Below are 22,037 nucleotides of genomic sequence, written 5' to 3'. Positions count from 1 at the left end.
TTACGCTTAAAGGCCGGGACACACATAACCGCACCGAGCCCGCGCCGACACACGGCCGCGGCACGGACGATTGTTGGTGACGGTGGTAGGAGAACACACTGGCCCGTCACTGCCCCGTGCGACGGCCGTCAGTATTGTCTCATTTCTGTTCCTAGCGTGGTGTGTTTTTCTGATCTCGATCATGTTTTCAAACTTTCGGGACAGTGATCAAGCGGCGATTGCCTTGGCTCTAGATGAAGAGGAAAAAGAGGAAACTTTGAGGAAGCGAAGAAAGAGAACTTGGGTGGACAGTGCATAGAAATCAAGACCCATTGAGGGAGAATTTAATACCCTGTTTCATCGTCTCATGGATGATGAAATCAAGTTCTTCGGATATTTTCGAATGACAAAAAATACCTTCTTCTCCATCTTCTCCTCAACAAGCTCCAAGAACATCTGAAGAAGAACGATACTTTTTGGAGGAGATGTATTCCACTAAGAGAACGTCTGGCTGTGTGCTTAAGGTTATGTGCCCATATTTGTGCGTTTTTAGGAGGTGTACATATATGTGTGTGTGTATATATATATAACACACACACATGACCAATATTCTTCTTTTCTAATTTCTGTAGTTTTGCATAATTGTATAAGAGAGTCACCAGTGGTAATAGAAACACAATTTCAAAAAATCAGTACTTTAATATCCAAATTTCTAATACTTAACATGTTAATATTATTATTTTTACAATTTAAAAAACGAGGCGTGGTTCACCGTATGCACGGAAAGTGGATTCGTTTTTTGTTGGTTGCTTTCGTTAAGGGAACTGTAATGAGGTGATTCATTGGTGAATGATGAACGTGTGGAGGAATCATTGCTGCCTGCGACGCTTTCATTTTTTGATAACTGCTTTAACTCAAAGTCTTGCACAGTGGTGAAAATTGAAGTTTTTACCTGGTTTAGTAATATGGGGTCCAATTAAGTATTAACTCTGATTTTTTCTGCCTCTTTTTCGGCTAATATGTACGCCATAAGTTGGCTCGAAGGAGACTCTTGCGCCGGTTTTTTATAATTTGATCCCCTTCGTGTAGCATTCAATGGCCTAATGAAGTGGTTTCTTTGCCCAAAAATGGCTTGCGTGGACTCAGCTGGAGGAACTAGAGAGGTAGGCTGAACTGTAATCTGTGAACTTGTACCGGGATATTGAGAAACATCATTTTGGCTTTCAAGCTCACTTTCGGGATCATGTTCAGGCTCTTCCACTCTTGGGTCAAATTCAGAATCATCCCTTTGGTATTCTATTGATGGCACATTTGAGAGGGCTTCTCTTTCCACAATATGATGGAGCAAAAATTCCAAAATGTCTTCGTACTTGTAATTTTGTTTTTTGGCTGCAGCTTGTCCTGATTTTGTCTTCGTCTTCTGTAGAGTTCGACGGAACTGATCTCAAAACGAGGCCCACCTTTTCCTGCACTCTTTCGGCCCTCCTAAAAATATTCTTTTAGAATAATAATTTTATGTTAAAATCTATCAAAATATCTTTTTTCAGGTTTTTTGCAACTGGGGATACTTTCAAGACAATTTCATTCAGCTATAGGCTGGGCAGATCGACTGTAGCTGCTATCATTCACAGTACATGTAAAGCAAAACGAGGACATGCCTGTGCCAGATGAAGCAAAATGGAACACTGTGGCATCTGAGTTTTGGGAAAAGTGGCAGTTCCCCAACTGTATTGGAGCCTTGGATGGGAAGCATGTTACAATTCAAGCTCCGAAGTTATCAGGCAGTTTATACTGGAATTACAAGCACTCATACTCCATTGTACTTATAGCCTTAGTTGACCTATGCTACAACTTCATTGTGGTAGACGTCGGAGTTTACGGGAAAAACTCGGATGGAGGTATTTTTTTAAACTCGAATTTTGGAAGAGCTCTGGAGCATGGCCAGCTCAATGTTCCCAGGGGTGGAGCACTACCTGGAACAAATTTCGAACTGCCAATGGTCATTGTAGGTGATGAAGCCTTTCCTCTTAAAAGGTATATGATGAGACCTTATCCTGGAAAAGGTTTTACAGATGACAAAAGGATATTTAACTACCGTCTAAGCCGAGCTAGGAGTATTTCTGAAAATGCGTTTGGAATTTTGGTACAGAAGTTTCGCATTTTCTCCCGACGGTTGCAAGGAAATCCTGAAAACATTACGACTTTAGTACTAGCTGCTTGCGTTCTCCACAATTTAATAAGACAAAATGAAGGAAGTAACATGTCAGCATTAAATGAAAGCAATGATGGGACTGAGAGCACCAGACTCCGTAGCAGGGCCTGCAATCTTCAAGACCTACCCCGTCTACGAGGAGGGTCAACAGGAGAAGCGTTTGCTGTTCGAGAAAAACTCAAGGATTTCTTTAACTCTCCAGTTGGAAGTGTAGAGTGGCAAGCGAGGGCTGCACTGGGAATATAATACGCCCAAGATTTAACGCCAAATGACATTGGACTTTAACGTACAAGTAGAGATAATATTTTGAACTTCAACTTTCAACTGTGGAAAATTCAACTGTGTTATTGCGTTAATTATACATATTACATTTTTATTCTTTCTTTACCTCTTCTTAAACTTATTTATTTATATTTTTGTGAGTTCTTGGGGTTTAAGTCTAAATAAATAAAAACCAAATTTAGCCAACGCTTCGATATAATTGTATATCATCTAAAGGGCTTGGTTATGAAAAAGAAAATGAGATAAACATATGGATGAATTAAATATAATATGATAGTAAAATTTGGAAGCATAAATATATAAAGTTACAATACTGTTTTTAGTTTATTATGAAATGAAATGACAAATTCAGTATTAAGTAATTGAGAAAAGGGAAACACAGGAGTTCAACGTAACTTAATTTATGGTGTTTGTTTATGGTAACAATGATTATTTTGTAGTCCATGGTTACATTCAGAGAAAATCAATCAAGAACTGGGAATTTCCGCACTTCTTCAATAAGTTTCTCGCTCTCCATATTGCACGAGCCCGCACCGTCACCGTCAAAAAGTAAACTGAACTAGTCGGTGACGGTGCGGGCTCGGCGCGGTCTCCAAGCACGATGACGGTGCGGGCATGGTGCGGTGGTGTGTGTCCCTACGCGTTTGAATGCATTGTTTTCCTTTCTCGCCGTAGCACGTCCAACACTCGGCCGTGTGTCGGCGCGGGCTCGGTGCGGTCATGTGTGTCCCGGCCTTTACATGTGTTGTTGTCATCGCGATTTTATCTTGTTTGTACTTTTCCTCCTGATTCCGGCCTCGTAATAGTCCAGGAAAGTTTTGGCTTCCAGATTCCACCGTTGGTCTTATGTTAGTGCAGCATTTGTTAGTGCACACACACAAGCCAAATTGAATACAATGTTCCTTCATACATTAATTATGATACTTTGGAATTACCAATAATTCTTTACAATGAGGAGCGCAGAAAGCTGCTCTACGTCTTTTAGTTATCCTCTTTGACACCTTAAAATTATTCAATATTATCCCGCCATTCTTTTATTTAAATCATGAACTCATTCAACTTATTTATTTTCAACTCTAATATAATTAACTTCTCTCGTCCGTAATTGCTCATATTTCTAACCCATTTTCATTTTTATGAAATTTGGAATTAAATTACAACTAATTTAGTTAAGCATCTCTAAGCTTGCTATTTCCTAGCTATTTAGCTTAGCTAAGTATTTTTTATAAAGGCATCGCCTTGTTGGTTATCTTCAGTTATGAATCATCTCATATCCATCATTCCCGCTACTTCAATATCGCTTTTTTAAATTTTCCTTGCACTACTCTTCTGTTTCCTCTTAATTATTTCCTAGATATGCCATCACCAAAGCTGGTCCCATATCCGATCATGATATTTTTACCTCCTTCCATACTCATCACCTTCAGATGCCTCTTTACTTATTCCTCGCAATTCAATAAGTTTGGGACAGAAATTCGTTTGATAAGAACCTTAGGGGCTTTTTACCCCTCCAGACAGTACTTACAATGCACGGGCATCGCTGAGACTCCAGTGAATCTTGAAATAACAAAAATAGAAACGTTTTCTGTAAAATAAATTTCAGTGGTAATGCAATCAACACAACGTTCTGCTCAGGGATATACACTTATTAGATCTTATAACTTATTTTGTGTGGACTCTCGTACCAATGTATGAAGAAGTTCCTGAATACATAGCGTTCAACTCTGAGATACCATTTTTCGAACGTCAAAAACCGCATCTTATTTCGTACAAAGCCGTAGAAAATGCGAGCCGATCCAAGGATTAATGTCTGGTAAATTTTAGAAAATGCATTTTTTTAATATATAATAACTCTATAGTAAAATAAACCTCTTTCATATACCTCTATAATAAAATTTCCCGTTAATTTCATCACAACCGATCAAACTGTTATCGAAATACTTCAAAACAAAATCGGGAATCTCGAATTTTACGATAAGAGTAATCCTATAGTCACTAGGATTCAATCTAGTATTCGTAAAAAAATTCTAGCACTCTAACTAACTCTCTAAGTTTCAAACTAATTTTAATTTTTTGTAAAACCGATAGTCGTCTGGGTTTCCAGCTTCCAGTTCCACCACATTTTTTGGCGCGAAGCAATAATGTAAGCTACCTTGCTAAGCTCCGGCTTCCACTTATCGACTAATCTCCTTCGCATAGCTTTGAGAGCAATTTCAAATACCCTTTGAAGGTCAATCTCCCACTTAATGAGCCATCTGAATGCGCAACGGGATACTGGGGGATTTTCGCTGATTTCACCGGTCGGTCGTTTCCGCGCTCCAGGAACTAGAGTTCGCGCTCATATTACAACGCCTCCTACGGCAATGCCATAAATACAGACAGAGGCGTGCATTGTTATTCACCAATCCGATTAAAACCGCAAGTAAATGGTGATTTAAATCAGAATACCATATTTTGTCCACGTGCCGGAACTGAAAGAATTCAATCATAAGAGCTACAAAAGAAGAAATATAGAATAAATTGGTATTTGGAGGAGGCGACAGACAGATGAGGTCATTTGTGGAAAGGCGGAGAGAAACTTGGCGTTAGCATTAGCTTGCTCTCATCGAAAGGCGCAAAGGGGACCACAACTTAACGGCCCATCCAACGGACGGATTGATGCGCTTGAAGTGCCCCCCACTCAACCAACGATCGGGTGACCTCTGCGAATTTTTTGCGGCCGCCGGAATTCGAACCCGTGCCCACGGGGCATAAAGCCAGCATTCTAGTCACCACACCAACTCCATCCCTAAAAACATGTGAGGTTATAACAATCTCGTTTCTGCATATTTTAATCAACAAAATATGGTAAAATGAAAATAAAGTATGCCACTAAAGCGAGTAGGACATTGGCTCTTTAATTAATTTCCTTACTGTGGGCATTCGCAAATATAATCTCAATGCGATAAAAATGCCAATTAAACTTTGAGAAAACATAACCTCCTACAAAAATGGTGAAAACTTCTCGTAGTTTATACTTCAGTATCCCATTCGTTGACTGTTATTAACGCTGAGTGGGAAATGACGAGTAGACTCCAGACGGGAAGCATAAGTATGGAATCAAGGTCCTTTGTGGTAGGGCGATATTTTGTCGAACAAAAGGAAAATTAATCTCAGACTGAAGCCTCCAAAGATGGACCATTCAATTACGTTTCATCGATTCTATACAAGAAGAAAACGCACGAAATAATCAGACTATAACATCATCGGTGGCAATGGCTCGAGTATTCCGAACCGCAGTATCGTTAAAAATTAAATGGGAATACATTCAGCTCCCGTTGTTAACTAATAAGATTTGTATAAATTGAAAAGTATTTGCAAATACTACAGGCTTTTTAAATTAGCTTTAATTGAGTAAGCCTCGACGGAGAAAGACTCCAACTTAAGTCCCGAACCGATATACTGGCTTCTTTTTGATATCTGATATTACATTAAACTACTGAAAAAATACTGACAATGTGCTACCCGCTATAAATTTGTTCTACGCCAAAGTAAAATAATTCCATTCCATTAATATTTTATAGGAAGATAAACCATCGGCAAAAATATTGCATTAGTAGAAAGACTTTTATCTATTTATTCAGTTTTATAAGAAAATTACAATTGAATTAGGAAAAATGCATAAAATTTTTTAGTGTTTTTATTTTCTGCATTTCACAAAGCTTATAAAAATAACGTTGCAAACTCTCTTTTCATTAAAGGTAGTTTAAATTATACAGAATTGACAAGCATGAAATTTCAAAGCCAATTGTCGCTGTTATTCAGAAGATGACGATGCGGTATCTGAGCCAAACTCGGAAGAAAGAAAATACGTCCCTTACTCCTAAAGCTTCGCGTCGAATAGCAAAAATAAAGCATAAAAAGCGCGGTATTGAGATGAAAAGGAAGCTGTGTTTGCTAGATTAATATGGGAGTATGGAAGAAGCTTTGCCGGCAAGTCAACCGAGTAGTTTTATTCAACGCAGGAAGAATCCTTGACCAAGGTCAATTTGATTAACAGCCTCGAAAATATCGTATCTTCGGGAGAGAAAATTATAGGCTTTCCATTTACGTGGGAAAATATGCGATGCGGTGGTCGAAAATTAAATACGTGGTAGATTGTCTGTGAGAATTACAACCGGAGACTGTTTTCACAATTCATTAGAGCTATAGTGCTAACACAATAATAAGAGGATCCGTCATATGAAGAAAAGTTTTATGCGCTCTTAATGCCATGGCAACAAATGCATAAAATTATCCTTTCTATCTGATTTCGAGCTCCCAAATCAAAGGCTTTGGAGGTTAAACAAAAAAATGGAAACCTTCTTATTGGAGAAGAGTCGTCTATCAAAATCTTAAGGATACGCAACAGGGATGGATCCAGGATTTCTTTCTGGGGGGTGGGGCACAAGCAAGGCCGTATCCAGGATTTTCTTCTGAGGGGGCAAAAGGATACCTCGTAATACAAAACGAACGCAATGATAACGGGACCGTATTAAAAATCTTGCATATTTTTTTAAGGGGGGGACGTACCCCCTTACCCCCCCCCCCTAGATCCGCCTTTGATAGGTAATTAGGTTAATGCAACTTTAAAAGAGCTCAGTTAAAATATACGTCAAAATGTTTCCATCGCCAAAATTCAGTTTCCTAAAATTTTGCTTCAAGGAAATGCAAGAAAAGCATCCAGAAAATCCATAAAAAAGAATTCGCGGGTTTTTCTGCGACTACGAGGAAAAAAACTTATATCATTAAAATTCTTCCACTAACTTGAAAGTCAAAGGCTTACCGGACGTAAAATAAGCTAATTATTTCAGTCAATGTCAAAAAGGCTTCAAAAATAAACCATTACAATTTCATCATAGCACAACAACCAAAGAGAGTGAAGTAGATGTAAAGCTTAAAGCTGATGTTCTCTCTATAGCGATAATGAAGCGAATACAAGATTCAAGTACATAGACTGGATAAAGGCATGAGTAAATCAATTTGCCAGAGTATACTTAGAGGATATTTGACTGTAAGTGATCACGATGATATGATGTTATTTAATATTTTTATATAAAATGGAAATATATATCACTGATAGTTATTTATCTTTTTTAGACACGAATTACAGTTGGCAGATAACGTATGACTTTTCAGTTGCCAACAAAGTTTCTCACGGTCAATTATTATTATTATTATTTCATTCTAGTGCCACCAGGATAAATTTAGGGTAAATTGGCTCTCTGTGTCTAGCCATTGTTCTAATTCCTCTCTCTTCTTTCCTCGTTCTATGCTTTCTAATATTTTCAGTGGCGATTGAGGGAGGCACTCGGTCAGAAGGTGCAGGAGGGCTTCGATAAACAAAATTCAGAGACAAGTCAGAGTGTCTTGTTGATGTGACCTAAAAATACAGACCAGCACATTCAAAGTCACTTATTTTTTTGAAGCAAAATCGAGTCGAATATACAAAATATTTGCTATAAAATACGTCGTTAATCACTCTCTCACTTAACTCATTCAACCCGAAGGTTGGTTTGGATAGAGCTTATCCTGAACTAAATCAGTCATGTGATACTCTTCCAGGTACAGGAAGTGAATTCGAAATATATTCATTAAGAGCAGAAAATAGTACAAAATATCGTTTACTTCCATTAATATGAAGATTACACTCAAATGAATGACCCATATTTTTTACCAAACAAACATTTCTGTTCACAGCCCTTCGTTGACGATTATGGAACTATTACCGATCACAGTCAAAAAGAGGACTTCAAATCAAAATATTTCCAATAGTAAGCTTCAGTTTCATAAAATATCACCACCCAAACTATGCGAAAAAGTGATCCACAGAATCCATGCAATTTTTTTTCTGCTTCTGCGAGAAAATAGTATTTCATTTAAAACCTTCCCCAAATCAAAAACTTTGCGAATGTAAAAAGAAGCAAATTTTAAATTATAATGTATACACTAAAATCGATCAGCTACATATTCAACTTAGGCTAGCTTACTTAGCGCCAGTTTCTTTTCCTGACACTTCGCTTATATTGCAGTGTTGATAAAACCTACTCATTAATCAAAAAACGTGCACTTTCTACAGGAAAAATTTTAAGAATTTATTTTTTTAATATAAAAACCATAATATTGTAACTACAGGTTGTCATTCATACAAGCTAATGACATATGTGGTAGAGACCGTTAGTAACATTTACTCTGTTTTTTTTTATTTTTACTTTTGTGTTGTCTACGCTCTTAATATATATGTCCACAGGCAAGATAGAAGAGAAAAATTATGTTTACGTACTCACGAGAAAAGGTTTGTTTTATTTGTCATTGCAAAGTCTGCAACAATTCATAGTGTATCATCATGCTCGTTACCATCTGTCATGACGATTTCCTCTAAATTAAGTCATATATTTTGGGTTACAAAGGTTATTTTACACGAATTAGACACAAATAGTGACACAAATTTTAATAATTATTTTACGGCTGCTTTTAACCATTCATAGAAATCGCTTTTTAAGCCTCTGGAACCCAAGCAATTGCGCAATCCAAATTTTGAAGGCCGGGCTTTCTTTACTTGACAGAGGAGGGATAAAGCGAATGCCAGATGGAATACATCATTGGAGTCGATGGAGAGGTGGTCCCTCCTCATGCCTTGGTTTAGTTTCACTTCGCTGAACCTCCATCGCTCATTCCTTTCGTCGGAGAACAAATAATCTTGAGAGACGCACACGCCCACGCGAAGAGAAGCGAATCTGATTCTGCAACCCCCGACCGTCCTTCGACCTGGCCGAAAAAAAAGAGCCGCGGGGAAAGATTGCGCAACAGATAGCAGCCCGACGATATGCGCGTATGGGAGCAGAATGTGTTGGTGGCCCGCCTTCGCTCCTCGTCATTCCCTTGTTTCGGCGACGACTATACGGTGATGTTCCCGCGATTGGACGCCAAAATTTAAGGTTCCTTATTAGAAATGAGCTACAGCAGCTGGTATCAGTCGCACTACGTAAATTTTACTATGATTAGGAAGCGTAAAAACGGCCCAATGGCGAACCTTGCAAATGATTCACACTTACTAGGAGAAGGTTTTTCCGAATGCCAATCAAATATTGAAGGAAGCACTAGAATCTAGAAAAAGACGAAAATATTTTGTTATTATATTTCCATAAGCCATCCAGGGCAAATTAACCCGTGAATTTTCTCATAGTGCAAAAGTAAAGGGTAACTAAGGACGATTAGGTGCAACGTCAATATACGATTTCCAACTACAAAAAAACTTAGCGTCTTAACAAGGTCCATGTTTGTTTGTTACTCATTAGTAATAAAAACGGAATTCTATAATTTATCTTTTCAAAGAACAACGATTTCAATAAAATTTATAATAAGCCAATGGTTTTGCCGGAAGCACAAGTATCTGTTTATAAGCATAAGTAACTGAGATTGGGACACTCGCGATAATGGAACTTCTTTCTGATGAAATGTGGTCAGCCTGAAATAGTCGAAACAGCTCTTGATCGGAGTCAATCATCAGCATAAAATAATGTTGTTAAAAATTAAATTCACTTAAAATTTGTGAATGTATTCCAATGCAAATCCATGAAATTCTTCGTTTCGTTTCGTTTCCCTCTTTTACTGTGAAACCATAAATCCAAACAGTCAATTGATTTAACTGAAAATTGAGAAAAGAAATGGGGTGGGTGCGATTCCCGGAGTCAATCCTATCTCCTTCACTACAATTACTGATAATTGCAGATGCGGTCGATGCGGCAGAGTCCTGTTGAAGAAATTTTTTAGAACTTGTTGAACAGGACCCCTTGCTTTTTTTTATTCTTCCTTCCTTGAATGCATGCTTTACTAGCAAACCTAACTTAGATCTTCGATCGGAAGATTATTCCAAAACAGCGATACAGCAGAGAACTATTACATCCTATTTACTACCGACTATCCTACAGTATTACGTACAAATCAAGTGTAATTCGATTTTTTTCCTAAAATTCTCGGGAGCGTAGCGTTGTAGGTAGACCAAATTTAGATCAATAAATTCTTCATTGTCATCAGATGAGCAGCGTTAAAACTGTTTGAAAAGTCTTCCAGCAGAATGGATTTGATTGGTAGAGCGTGTTAGTAGGTCAATTAGGTAGGTGATTTACTTCTGACCGAAATGCCTCTGGTTCAAATCAAAGTGAAGTCTACGGCCACACCTAAGAAAAATACTTAAATTTCGAGGTAGTCGAGGGAAAGGAACTGTCTCCTAATCCTGAATTTTCGAAATTCAAACACCTGTTACTTAGTTCGGGATGAGCTCTATCCTCAGCTACCCAAATAAACCTTCGGGTTTAATCACTGAAAGGGTGACTTAAAATTTTACGACATTATTTCTTTTCCCACTTTAAAACGTTCTTTGCTTTTCACTTAGTGGCTTTATTTGTCATTTATAATGCCAGCGAACAAAAAATCTTAGGAATTCGAAAAATAGCAATTGATATACCGTCGCTACATCGGAAAACAATGGAGTAAAAATGAATTGCGTTGAAGGCATAGATTGTTTACGTCTTAGAGGCCACCAGCCGGCAGCAATCCCAACCATAGGGATCTTTACGGTGCTTCATCTTTACGGTCCAGCACGATAGTTGGGTAACGATTACACAGCGAAAAGAATAATGACTCGAGTGAAGAAGGGTCCAAGGTGAAGACGAGAAAAGACCGTAAAAAAAACAGAATATAAAATCACTAACGTTTAGTAACGCAATACATGATTCATATAAATATAAAATACCTCTTAAGACGAATATAACCCAAAGTTTTATCATCATTTACCCATGCTTATTATATTAAAAAAGAATCTTCATTAGTTACTTGCTTTGCGTACAACAAGGGTGATTTTTTTCTAACTTTCGATCGGCTAGTTGGTGTATTACTTTTGAATATTTGTCGACAGATTGGTGGAAGACTTTTCCAATGAATTTAAGGCTATTGACATAAAGACAATTAAAAATTATTTGGTTTAAAATTTGACAGATATGGAGTGCCATTCCTTGGAGGGAACGTGCGTGTCAAATTTAACCTATTTTGCTGTCCTATTCGATCCCATATTTTGTGTGAAGGAAGGCTTTTCGGGTTCCATCAGGGGCAATTCCGTTCTTGAAATTTCATTACGTCTTGGCTGAACAGCTCAAAAGTCATATTGAGGGATCCTTACCCTTCATATCATAGGATAAGGCCTAGAAAATATGAGAGATTGTCAGCAGTCTTCTTTTTCCCAACATTTCCTACATCTGAGTCTCCTATGAGAGCAATGGAAATAATAATCATTCTTTACTTTAAGAGAAAATATATTCAATTTTTCAAAATTACCAGTATTTCAAATGAAAACGTACATAAAAGCTTCAATTTTATTTTTTAAACCCAAGGTTGGCCTCGAAATAGCGAACCTTAATTCTTTATCCACCACATATAAGTAATTTCTATAAGAAGCCACGGGCTATTTTAACAGTTAACCCACCGGTAGGAGGGTATGGCTGTTGCGTGAAATGGGAACCTAATCGAAAAAAATGAGATTAAATTGAGATTTTATTTCGAAAAACATCGGAGTGCTTACTGACAATCAAAATAACTAATGTTATAACTATTGATTGAACACAACTAAGATTCTCTCCCATCTCCTCAATAATTCTATTCATTTACATCGTATGTGATAATTTTTCAAATAACCTTCCTTTGGAGATATCCTACACGTGAAATTATATAAATATTTAAAGGAACCGCCAAGAAAAAAAACATTAAAAAGAGAGTTATAAACGCAATCGTCATATTAATGACTATCAATAGGTTGACCTTTAATAGGTTGGAGAACAGAATAAAAAATTATAGTTGGTTTTGCAGCATTCGCATGAAAATTTCGTAGCTACCGACCCTTTTATTTTCCCCCCTTTTTGATTTCACCGTTTTCTTTTTGGCTACAAGATATGATAAATCTAAACAGGCTGGGCGATTTCGTTATGCATGAGAACTGCAAATAGATCTACGCTCTTTAGTATGGCCTAACCCCTTATAACGCTCAATTTCACATCTTTTGCACCTATTTACTTCCCATAGCACGAGAAAAACTCGAGAAAAATCTTAAATTATTTCGTGTAGGCCACACTATGATGTCAATAAGTAACGCCAGCAAAGGCACACAAAAGTTTCTAAATAAAAAGCTAACTTGTTCTGTTTCTTCTTGCTCCCAGTTAATTTTTTTATCGTTTGCTATTGTTCCATCTGAATTCCCGCCAGTTTCATAACGCCCCAAAGGTACAGCCTCACTCAAAAGATGCAAAGGTATAGCCGGCGATTTTCTTTCGAAAAATTGTATACAGCACACTAATCCTTAAAATCTCACGATGTGAGCTTGAGGCTTGCAAACCCAAACCCATAAAAATCTTTTTTCAGTCTTAACAAAGATTTACGCGAGAACAATTACGATCGCTTAGAACTGCGCACGCACATAGCCATTGTGGAAAAGCAACAGAGTCTCTTCTATTCTCCGCGGCAATTAAAAACTCACTTTACTCTTGATTTATGGCGAGGGAAGCGACAAGCTCGCCTTTCGAGATAACGAGATGGAAACGCAAGCATAGTTCGTGGGAAGATACAATAGGCTGAGGGGTTCTCTGGTGTCTGCTCACGACAAACTAACGCGGACCTCTTGGATAGCGTGGAAGTTCATCTTTTCAATACATTTTGAATAAATAGCTATTAATATTACAATGCATTTCCAATTATAATGCATATTAATAATATACCACATAATAATATGTATATGTTAGGGTTCTCCAAAAAAGTTACTCCATAATTCGTTTTCAGACAAAAAATATTTACGGAAAATATAAATAATCACAAGAAGATACGATGAAATTTCATGAATGTATTTTTTTCTTTAGGGTATTTCACGAATATTCAAAGCTATTAGGATTTGTTTAGTTAGACGTAAGTTTAAAAATGAACATTTTTGCGTTTATTTATGATATAATTCAATGCCTAAACGGATATTTCAATAGTAATTTAACTGCATATTAAATTCCTCCATGCTTCCTGAAAAATGTGATCTAAGGTATTAAATACTCAATTAAAAAATATTTATTATATTTTATAAATGCTGATAATAATAATCTAATCACCGAGTGATAACTAACCAACAACGTGATTTAATTGACCCAACGTCATATAATTGGGTCAATTATATCACGTTGGGTAAATTATATCACGTGTAAAAGAACAAAAGAAGTCTATAGAATCATGTGGCCACACAGGCAACATTGTGAGGACCTTTTAGGGGTAGCTTGATGAATAAAGAAATGGACTTCAAAGTGAGCTAATCGCGGTCAAATGCATTAGATTTTACCATAAACATTAAATTCTAGATGCGGAAACAATTCCTTAAAAGTGAACAGATCCCGGTCAAAACTATTATGCTGCCATAATGGTTATTCAGGTACATTTACAATTACTCTTCTGATTTGAGGAATGGGCACTGTGAATATATTGGCACAACATATATTGCTTAAATGACATCCCGAAAGTATATGAATGGTAATCGGCAAAATTGTGCCAATAAAGCTTAGTGTTTTATGTTAATGCAGTAGCCAGACAGAACAGTGGAACCAAATAAAGTTTAGGATAAGGTAAAAAAGTGCCTCACAGTTGCGATTAAATTTACTTATTGATGGTAGTCACACAGAACCTCGATTCAGGGGCGGATCCAGGATTTCTTTCTGGGGGGTGGCACAAGCAAGGCAGTATCCAGGTTTTTTTCTGGGGGGGACACAAGGATGCCTCGTAATACAAAAAGAACGCAATGATAACGGGACCGTATTAAAAATCCTGCCTATTTTTAAGGGTCTGAAGGGGGGGGGCACGTGCCCCCGTGCCCCCTAGATCCGCCTATGCCACGATTCACAAAATAACCGAGTGAATTTATTCAGGGGCAACGTTCCATAAACAGTGGCCACTTAATCATACCTTGTCATAGCGTGAATAACTTTTTTAGCTCTCTAAACAGATTTTCGCTGGTGTAATACGGCTCTACTTTTGTTTTTATCAATTAATTAGAAGCAGCACCATATAAGGTACAAAAATGTCTTGATCGTATTAGCAACGTACGTCATGTGTTTGCTATATTTCATTCACAAAAGGTTAGTATTTTAATAACTACAAAGATCTCAATTATCATAGATTTTCTCTATAGTGATATCTGAAATAAATCCTAAATTCTAGATAGCTTGAAAAAGGCGTAGCGGATTTGGATATTAAACTTAGTAGCTCCAGACAGAAGGGCTTTTTCCTGCAGATCTAATAAAATTAATCACGATGAAAACAAAAGAAACCGGTGAGATAGCCCATTCTGACACAACAGCGAGAGGAAATTTATTGTATTTAATGCATCAAGAAAGGCCGAATTCGTTTGTTGGTGATCCCTAGTTGGCGCTTGCATTCGCCCACTCAAAATGCACGCTGAGCCCTCTAAAACGAACGACGTTTCCACATTCGTCAAACTAAATTGTCTTGTTTCCTCAGTTTGCAGAGCAAGAGAGGATTTTCGATGCATGAAGGTGGAGGGCGTTCGTGACTGCTGCACTGACTCCGACCATTCAAGTCACCTGGACGCCGATTCGCGCGTTCAACTCCCCTCGGCCGTGATCGAGAGGAAATGGAGAGTGTGACCCCGATGGCGGACGCGCCGTGGATCACGAGAAGGGATGAGAAGCACACGCGCATAGAGGAAGAATACATCCTCGGAGACATTATCGGCAGGTAAGACTAGACTATAGTGGCTATTCATCCTAATTGTAAATCTCGCCCACTTCACGATTTCCCTCGCTCTGAGGTCAGCATTCATTCGTACAATTATCAATTCAAAAGTGTTTCTTTTATTCCTAATAACGCTCCATAAAGAATGAGGTGAAATGTAGAAATAGGATATTCCCATCATGGTTAACAGCACGGTTCTTCTAAAATTTTTATTCTTAAATTTTGTTCTAAAACAACCGAATACAGCTCATATTGGCCATTTTACATCGGGGTATTCAACGAATTTAACAAGTAAACGTGCACGAACAACCATTCCCAGGACAGAGGAAACCTACCCAGGCGGGGCTCGCACCCGCGACCTAACATGAAGAACCTAAGAATATAATTCACAGAATTGAATTAAGTAATGGTCCACTATGGTCGTTGAGAGTGTCATTTAATATGAATGCCTTTCCAAGGAGAACCAATGTAGCAATCTGAAATACACCAATTATCCAACATTAAGACAATAAGACAACATTATTCAACAATTAAGAACAAGAAGTTGTGCAAAAAAGCAATTTATTGCCACTTAGAAAAATAAAAGCGTTGCCTACCATCCTGGGATAGGTCACCTATTTTAATATTGCCTAAGAAATGACTCAGCATTCATAATCAAAGAAAAATATTGGATAATTGGTGTATTTCAGGTTGCTACATTGCTTCTCCTTGGAAATGCATTCATATTTATTGACACTCTCAACGACCATGGTGGCAGTTACTTAATTCAATTCTGTAAATTATATTTTTAGGCTCCTTCATGTTATGATAAATGAACGGAGCGAGAAACTACAAAAAATTTTCAGCTTACTTAAGTACGCCTTAATATCAGAATTTACGGATAAATAAAAAGAGTACTTCAAATTTTGAAATTTTGAATAATTTAGACTGAGTCAGAAATAAAATAATGAATGCTAACTATAAAAAATTCTGCAGGCAACTGAAATAACTTGCGTTTCGTATTTGGGAAAAAAACATTTAGGTCTACAAAATCAGAAATGCCAAATTGACATGCAGTGGTTCATGCGGATATTGAACAAAGATTTTATAAGAGACTTGAGGAATATAAAATAAAAATTCCTTTTTACACCCTTTTCAAGAGAATGGGACGGCGTTTACAATGATAAAATATCAAAAACACATTTTGGAATATATTTAAATCATTGGAGCGACGATAGCCTCGGTAATCGCGTCACCAGTAATTACACCTGACAGAGAATCAGGTCATAAGTTGTAAGGGAGATACAGTGCAGTACAATGGCGTCATTTCTCTGGGTGTTCACACAAATTAAATATATATCATCAACAAGTATGTGAATAGCCACAGGGATCAGATCGGAAGAATAATTCCTTAGATATGATAGTAAAAATATAGAATTGCGTGACATGGTGGGATGAGAGAGCTAATGAGTGAGCCTAGGATGAGAACTAAGTAATAATTTGGTATTCAAAGGAGGCAGTGCACGTGGTTGGTGCGATGCAGTTAAGAGGCGAGGATGTTCTTTCAAAGGAAGTGATGTTCGGTAAGTTAGAGAGCTTTGTAGGTCAGAGCAAAGGACAAATCGATTATTGATCCAAGAACGTATTTCGCGATGAAGGTAAATTTCCATACTGTCTTGAAAAAAAGTTAATAAAGCTTCCTTTTACATCATATTTTAATGGTGAAGCTAATAGTTTTTAATCAGGTATTTTACATCATTTACACAGAGATAATGAGAGACTGACAATGTTCCCCCTAGCTTTAAAATATTAAATAATTTGTTAGCAGATATGCTTGTTTTTGCAGCTTTTGAAATCGAAATTGATATTTCTCTTAATACAAACAGAAAAAAGACTACTATCTCGTTCAATATTCTATACAATCTTTCAGAAAATTTAATGGTTTACGCGAGACAATTTCCTTCACACAAGAGAATCTGCTTACGATTCCACATACATTTCGTATTAGAATATTTTACAAAACGGCCATGATACAATAAGAGATGATGGATGCTCTTTCTTACGACCATGGAATCAATATTTTCTCTCGAAAATCAATTATACACCTTATATTTGTTTTAAGTTACATGCCCTGCTCATTCCCTGTAGTATCTGAGTCAAAATAACAACTAAGTTTGCAAAAGGCCCATTGAGCAAGTTTACTTCTTCACTCCACCACAATAATTGAATTGCATATCTTTCCTTAAGTCAGCACAATTCAGCCGGGAAATATATACTTAATCTAGACCGTCTTAGTCTCAATTTTTAAGGTACTTAGCACAGGAAGCTTATAAGTTTTCTCAAAAATACGACCAAATATGTTATATGAACCAAAATAAATGAAGCACCTCTTCCAAAGGAATTTACTCGGGGAGAACACATTTTGAGCGCCCACGCGAAATAATTTTAGTGCGTTAAGTAGTGCTCAGGGATTTTCACTTCTTAAATCTTTATGAAATGCAAAATAGACCTTTTTCATGAGAGAGAATTCACCCTGTAGCCTTTAAAACAGGAGTAGGCGGCAATGAGGGCAGCTTGCTTTTTAAATGTCTCCACTTCCTTAAAGAGATTTCACGGCAGTTTTTACAACTCTAGAGAAGAAGACAAGCAGCAATTCAACGTAAGTTTTACAAAGCCACCTTGGCACATTTTTTTCTCTCTTACCAGTATTTTAGTTACTTTGCCACTTTACCCGAGAACTAATCCTACCGGCATTAAAAAAGTAAGCTTTTCCCAGTAGCTCTCTTGGACGCGACTCAAATATAATGCTTAAATTTACTAAATTGAAATTTTGCGCGTATCTAATGCCAAAAATCTATTTTAACCACCAAATAAAGCTAGTGTATAAATTATTTCGTAGCTATCACAATCAAACTCATGGACACTAGCTAGCCAGTCCATTTTTGGGATTCATATGGATTTTAAGGATGGAGGATTTTGTCCATGTATACATCGGCAAACGCTATAATCAATTAAGAGTAATCTAATTGTAAGACTCGTACATCCATATTTATTCTCGAGGTAGGGGACATATTAATACTATCATACAATGTGGAAAATGACATTTTTAAACACCTTTTCTACATAGTGCCAAATGCAGTCAATGGTGACATCAAAAAACAGCTCATTTGGACATTTATATTTCGTGGAGGGATCCGTTAATATCGCATATCCATTACAAGTCAGTAGGGATCCGAAACTCTGAGCCTCCTTCGCTCACTACGGCTTATGATGCAGTTTTATTCAAGCTAGTGACTACATTTTTTTTAGTTTACTGGAGTTATTTCAGGCATACTTGAGGCCTTCTCAGCCGAATAAACCTATTTCATGCATTCCAGCAGAAGATATTGTGAGCACTCGTTCAGTTTCTTTTCATATATTTTTCCACAAAAATTGCTAACGATTTTACCACATTTTGTAAAAATTACCGATCTGCTATGACAGATTCGTTTACCCAATTTCTCAAATTATTGAAACCTGTGGCCTCTTCTAATTATGACCGCTACAATAATTCCTCGCCTTTCTAAGCCCTACCTACAGTTGCCTAATGTAAAAATGCAATGAAGATATCTCTACAAATAGCAATTCGCTTTGATCACACTGACTGGATTTACATTACGTTAAGATCGCATACAATATTTTAGTTTCTTGTTATATTTCTGTTGTTGAAAAATCAAACCGAGTTCCTCGCTATGTTTTTCGGTGGATACTAAAATGTTTAGAAAACACAAAATTAGACAATTTAGAGGTTTAGGACATCTTTGTTATAACAGAGATGTTATGATTCAATACATCTTCATAAATTCTAATTTATCGAGTTTTAAAATTTATTTTAAAAATTCAAGCGTCTAAAATAACATTAATATCTCTGCTATCAATATAATAAAAACTTCCGGTACATAGAAAATATATTAGGGCAAAGAGTACGACTCTAATAATATTAAATATTAATTAAACTAATTTCTTATTTTATTTCGTCTCCAGCGGCGGGAATATTATCTCAGAAAGATCTTTTCATTCCAGGGGTACAACTTCAACCATATATTGCTGCCTCCATAAAGGAAGAACAAGATGGGCCTGCAAAGTCATTCGCAAGGTAATCTGACTTTATAGAACTTTTTGTTGGACCTTATATGGGATTAAACTATTCATTAAAACAGAGTTCATTTGATAAAATGAAAGATACATCCGCCTGTTAATAGCTAAATGACGTTTTTAGGGATTAAAATTCCTTATAAGCCAACTAACTACATTGCTTTAGACCTATGGTGTGCATCCTTACGTTTAGTGTAAAGTGATAAATAATGCAGAGAAAATATGTCTCTAGTGAAAATCTTTTGCAAACCTTTGGAAAAAGTGGTTGAAAAAACTGATAGGTGCCTCATTAAACGTGTCTTTGCATTCTGATGGCTTAAATATTCCTATGATAGTTACTAGTAAATTTTACATTATAATGGAAAAATTTTGATAAATGTTTCGCTTACCTAACGATTCATTATATGAATCAGATTGCAACTCAATAAATTCACAAAAGCAAGGTCACTTATATAATTAGGTGAAAGAAACACCTTAAAACAATATGGCGAAAATTTAAATATATCATACGATTAATTAAATTAATAAAATTAAATTTTCTTTCTAAAAGTGTTATTCGATAAAAGATTTTTCGCTAAAGCTATTCAATGGATATATTTTTTCGAATTAAAAGTTATAAACTATTTCATGATGACAAATCATCCGTATGGAGGGAATTATTTTTATCAGTCAGCGAGAGTGTGGTATTAAATCAAGTAACTACTTAAAATAGTGCCTCATAAAGTAAGAACTGTTTCAGTCTTAATTTCAAAGTTTAACAAAATTCACTAACTCTTGATTAATTTTGTGGCATTCCATTATAAGTCTTCTTGGATGTCACACAATTGTGTATTTAAAAAAAGTGGTATAATTAATTATGTGATATCCAGGAAAACTTCAAAGTTTTAGTCAAATTAATTATAAAAATTGTGTATTTAGCTCAGTCTACACTGGTTTGAAGATAAATTAACGATAGAAAATTATATTTGACGCTTTATTTCCTAATCATTAATTGATTATTTGATTCTGAAATCATCACGTAGCTTCCTGTTTGAAAGAGTACTTTCATCGACGCAACTAATATCAAATTCTCTGCAAACCTTGTTACATTCATCGCACACACGTCTTCAACATCCAACTTTACTCATCGATAGAAGATGCTTAAAAAAATTGAGGCACATTCAAGAATTCTAGTTAATTACGTTATTACCTACAATGGAAAGATAATTTTTTTAACTACGTCGACACTTTTAAAAATATAGGACTTCATACTTATCCACAAAATAATCTAGAGATAAAAATTGCCTGATTATTTCAAATCTGCCGCCTAAATAGAGAGAAAATTCACACAAATTTTAAAAGGGAAGTGGCTTTAGGACACAGTTATTTCGGACAAATTCAGGTCTCCTGGGCCTCCTAAAACGAAGGTCCGCGATTCAATTCCCGGTTCTGCTTTATTATGTTCTCCAATGCAATGAACTTATTTCATGAGCAGTGCTAATCTTCATTTATACGTTTGATTATTACTGAATTAAAAATTAGCAGTCCATTTATTGCGCTAATGAATAGTCTATGACATTGGGATGCTTCAAAAAATGAGGAAATGTTTTACCGAAAAAATTGTTAATCATTTAACCATGTCCTCAAGATCTTTACAATGTAAATATAAATTAAATCATGAAAATGGAAGAAAACCCTTCATTAGTGATTATCCACACTGTAACTAAACATGCATTGAACCAAGTTTCGAAGGGTAAACGTCATTTTCCTGAAAACAAAGATAAAATTTATGAAAGGAAAATGACAGTTACCCGTCCAAAACTGGGTCAGTGTATGCTTTATTAAAGAAAGAATACTTACTAAAGAAATTTTTTCTCCCATTATCATGATATAAAAATTCTACTGGATAAAATATGGGTGAATTGTTTTATTAATAAATTTAATATTTTACGATTGATTTTCTGCATCATTTTCTGTAGCAATTCACTGTCTTTGACTCATTTCATATCATTCTCTACGTACGAATGTTGTAATTCACCCTCCATCCAGTAGTGGATCCAAGAAAATCATATGAGAGCAAATTCACTATCTTTTGTCTCTATCCAGAGCCTAAAACACTACGTAATAACCACTACACACACGCATTGACTACAGGATTACCCTCCACTTTTTTTGCCGATACGATGTTAAATTAAATAATTAGTCATTAGAATTACCGCTAAATACGGTGCATTTAAAAAGGAAATATCCGCTATAAATTTTCAGGGACTATTAAAAATGATATCATTTTCTGAATGACACAGTCATTTTTACCGTACCGCCAGTATTTACAGTTCTCACGCAACTGAAGATCGAATAATTGCGCTTTGTGATCTTAGGCCTCTGATTGGCAAAATGACGTTTTCAGCGATAGAAATAGTTTGGAGATTGAAAAAGTAATGGGCGTGGCAGATATCAATGACATAGGAAATTTCAACCGACCATTTTTTAGCAGTCTTTGAAACGTAAGGGAAAGCGCAAATGAGCGTGTGCTAATAAATCGCGTTCCAATAAATCGTACGTTAACAGGACGAATCACTGCCCCTACCTCGTTGCATTTTGTCTTTCTTTGCAACCAATTAATAGTTCAAAACTTACCTTACGCTGTCATCTTGAAAATTTTCAGTGTCTATCGAACCGAATTTCA

General features: G+C 36.3%; 1 protein-coding gene across 1 annotated transcript in view; it reads left to right on the top strand.

Moving 5' to 3' along the window:
* The window catches only part of LOC124166839 (calcium/calmodulin-dependent protein kinase type IV-like), a 97,126-nt gene that overhangs the window by 23,773 nt on the left and 51,316 nt on the right, over nt 1-22,037 (top strand). Inside the window, exons 2-3 of the mRNA XM_046544538.1 lie at nt 15,026-15,262; nt 19,301-19,373. Coding sequence (XP_046400494.1) covers nt 15,159-15,262; nt 19,301-19,373 — 177 coding nt within the window. The 5' untranslated portion in view covers nt 15,026-15,158. The remainder of the gene's footprint in view (nt 1-15,025; nt 15,263-19,300; nt 19,374-22,037) is intronic.

This window comes from Ischnura elegans, chromosome 10, assembly GCF_921293095.1.
Source record: "Ischnura elegans chromosome 10, ioIscEleg1.1, whole genome shotgun sequence".
Lineage (NCBI taxonomy): Eukaryota > Metazoa > Arthropoda > Insecta > Odonata > Coenagrionidae > Ischnura > Ischnura elegans.
The sequence above is the reverse complement of the archived record's forward strand: the minus strand, read 5'-3'. Positions and strand labels throughout refer to the sequence as shown.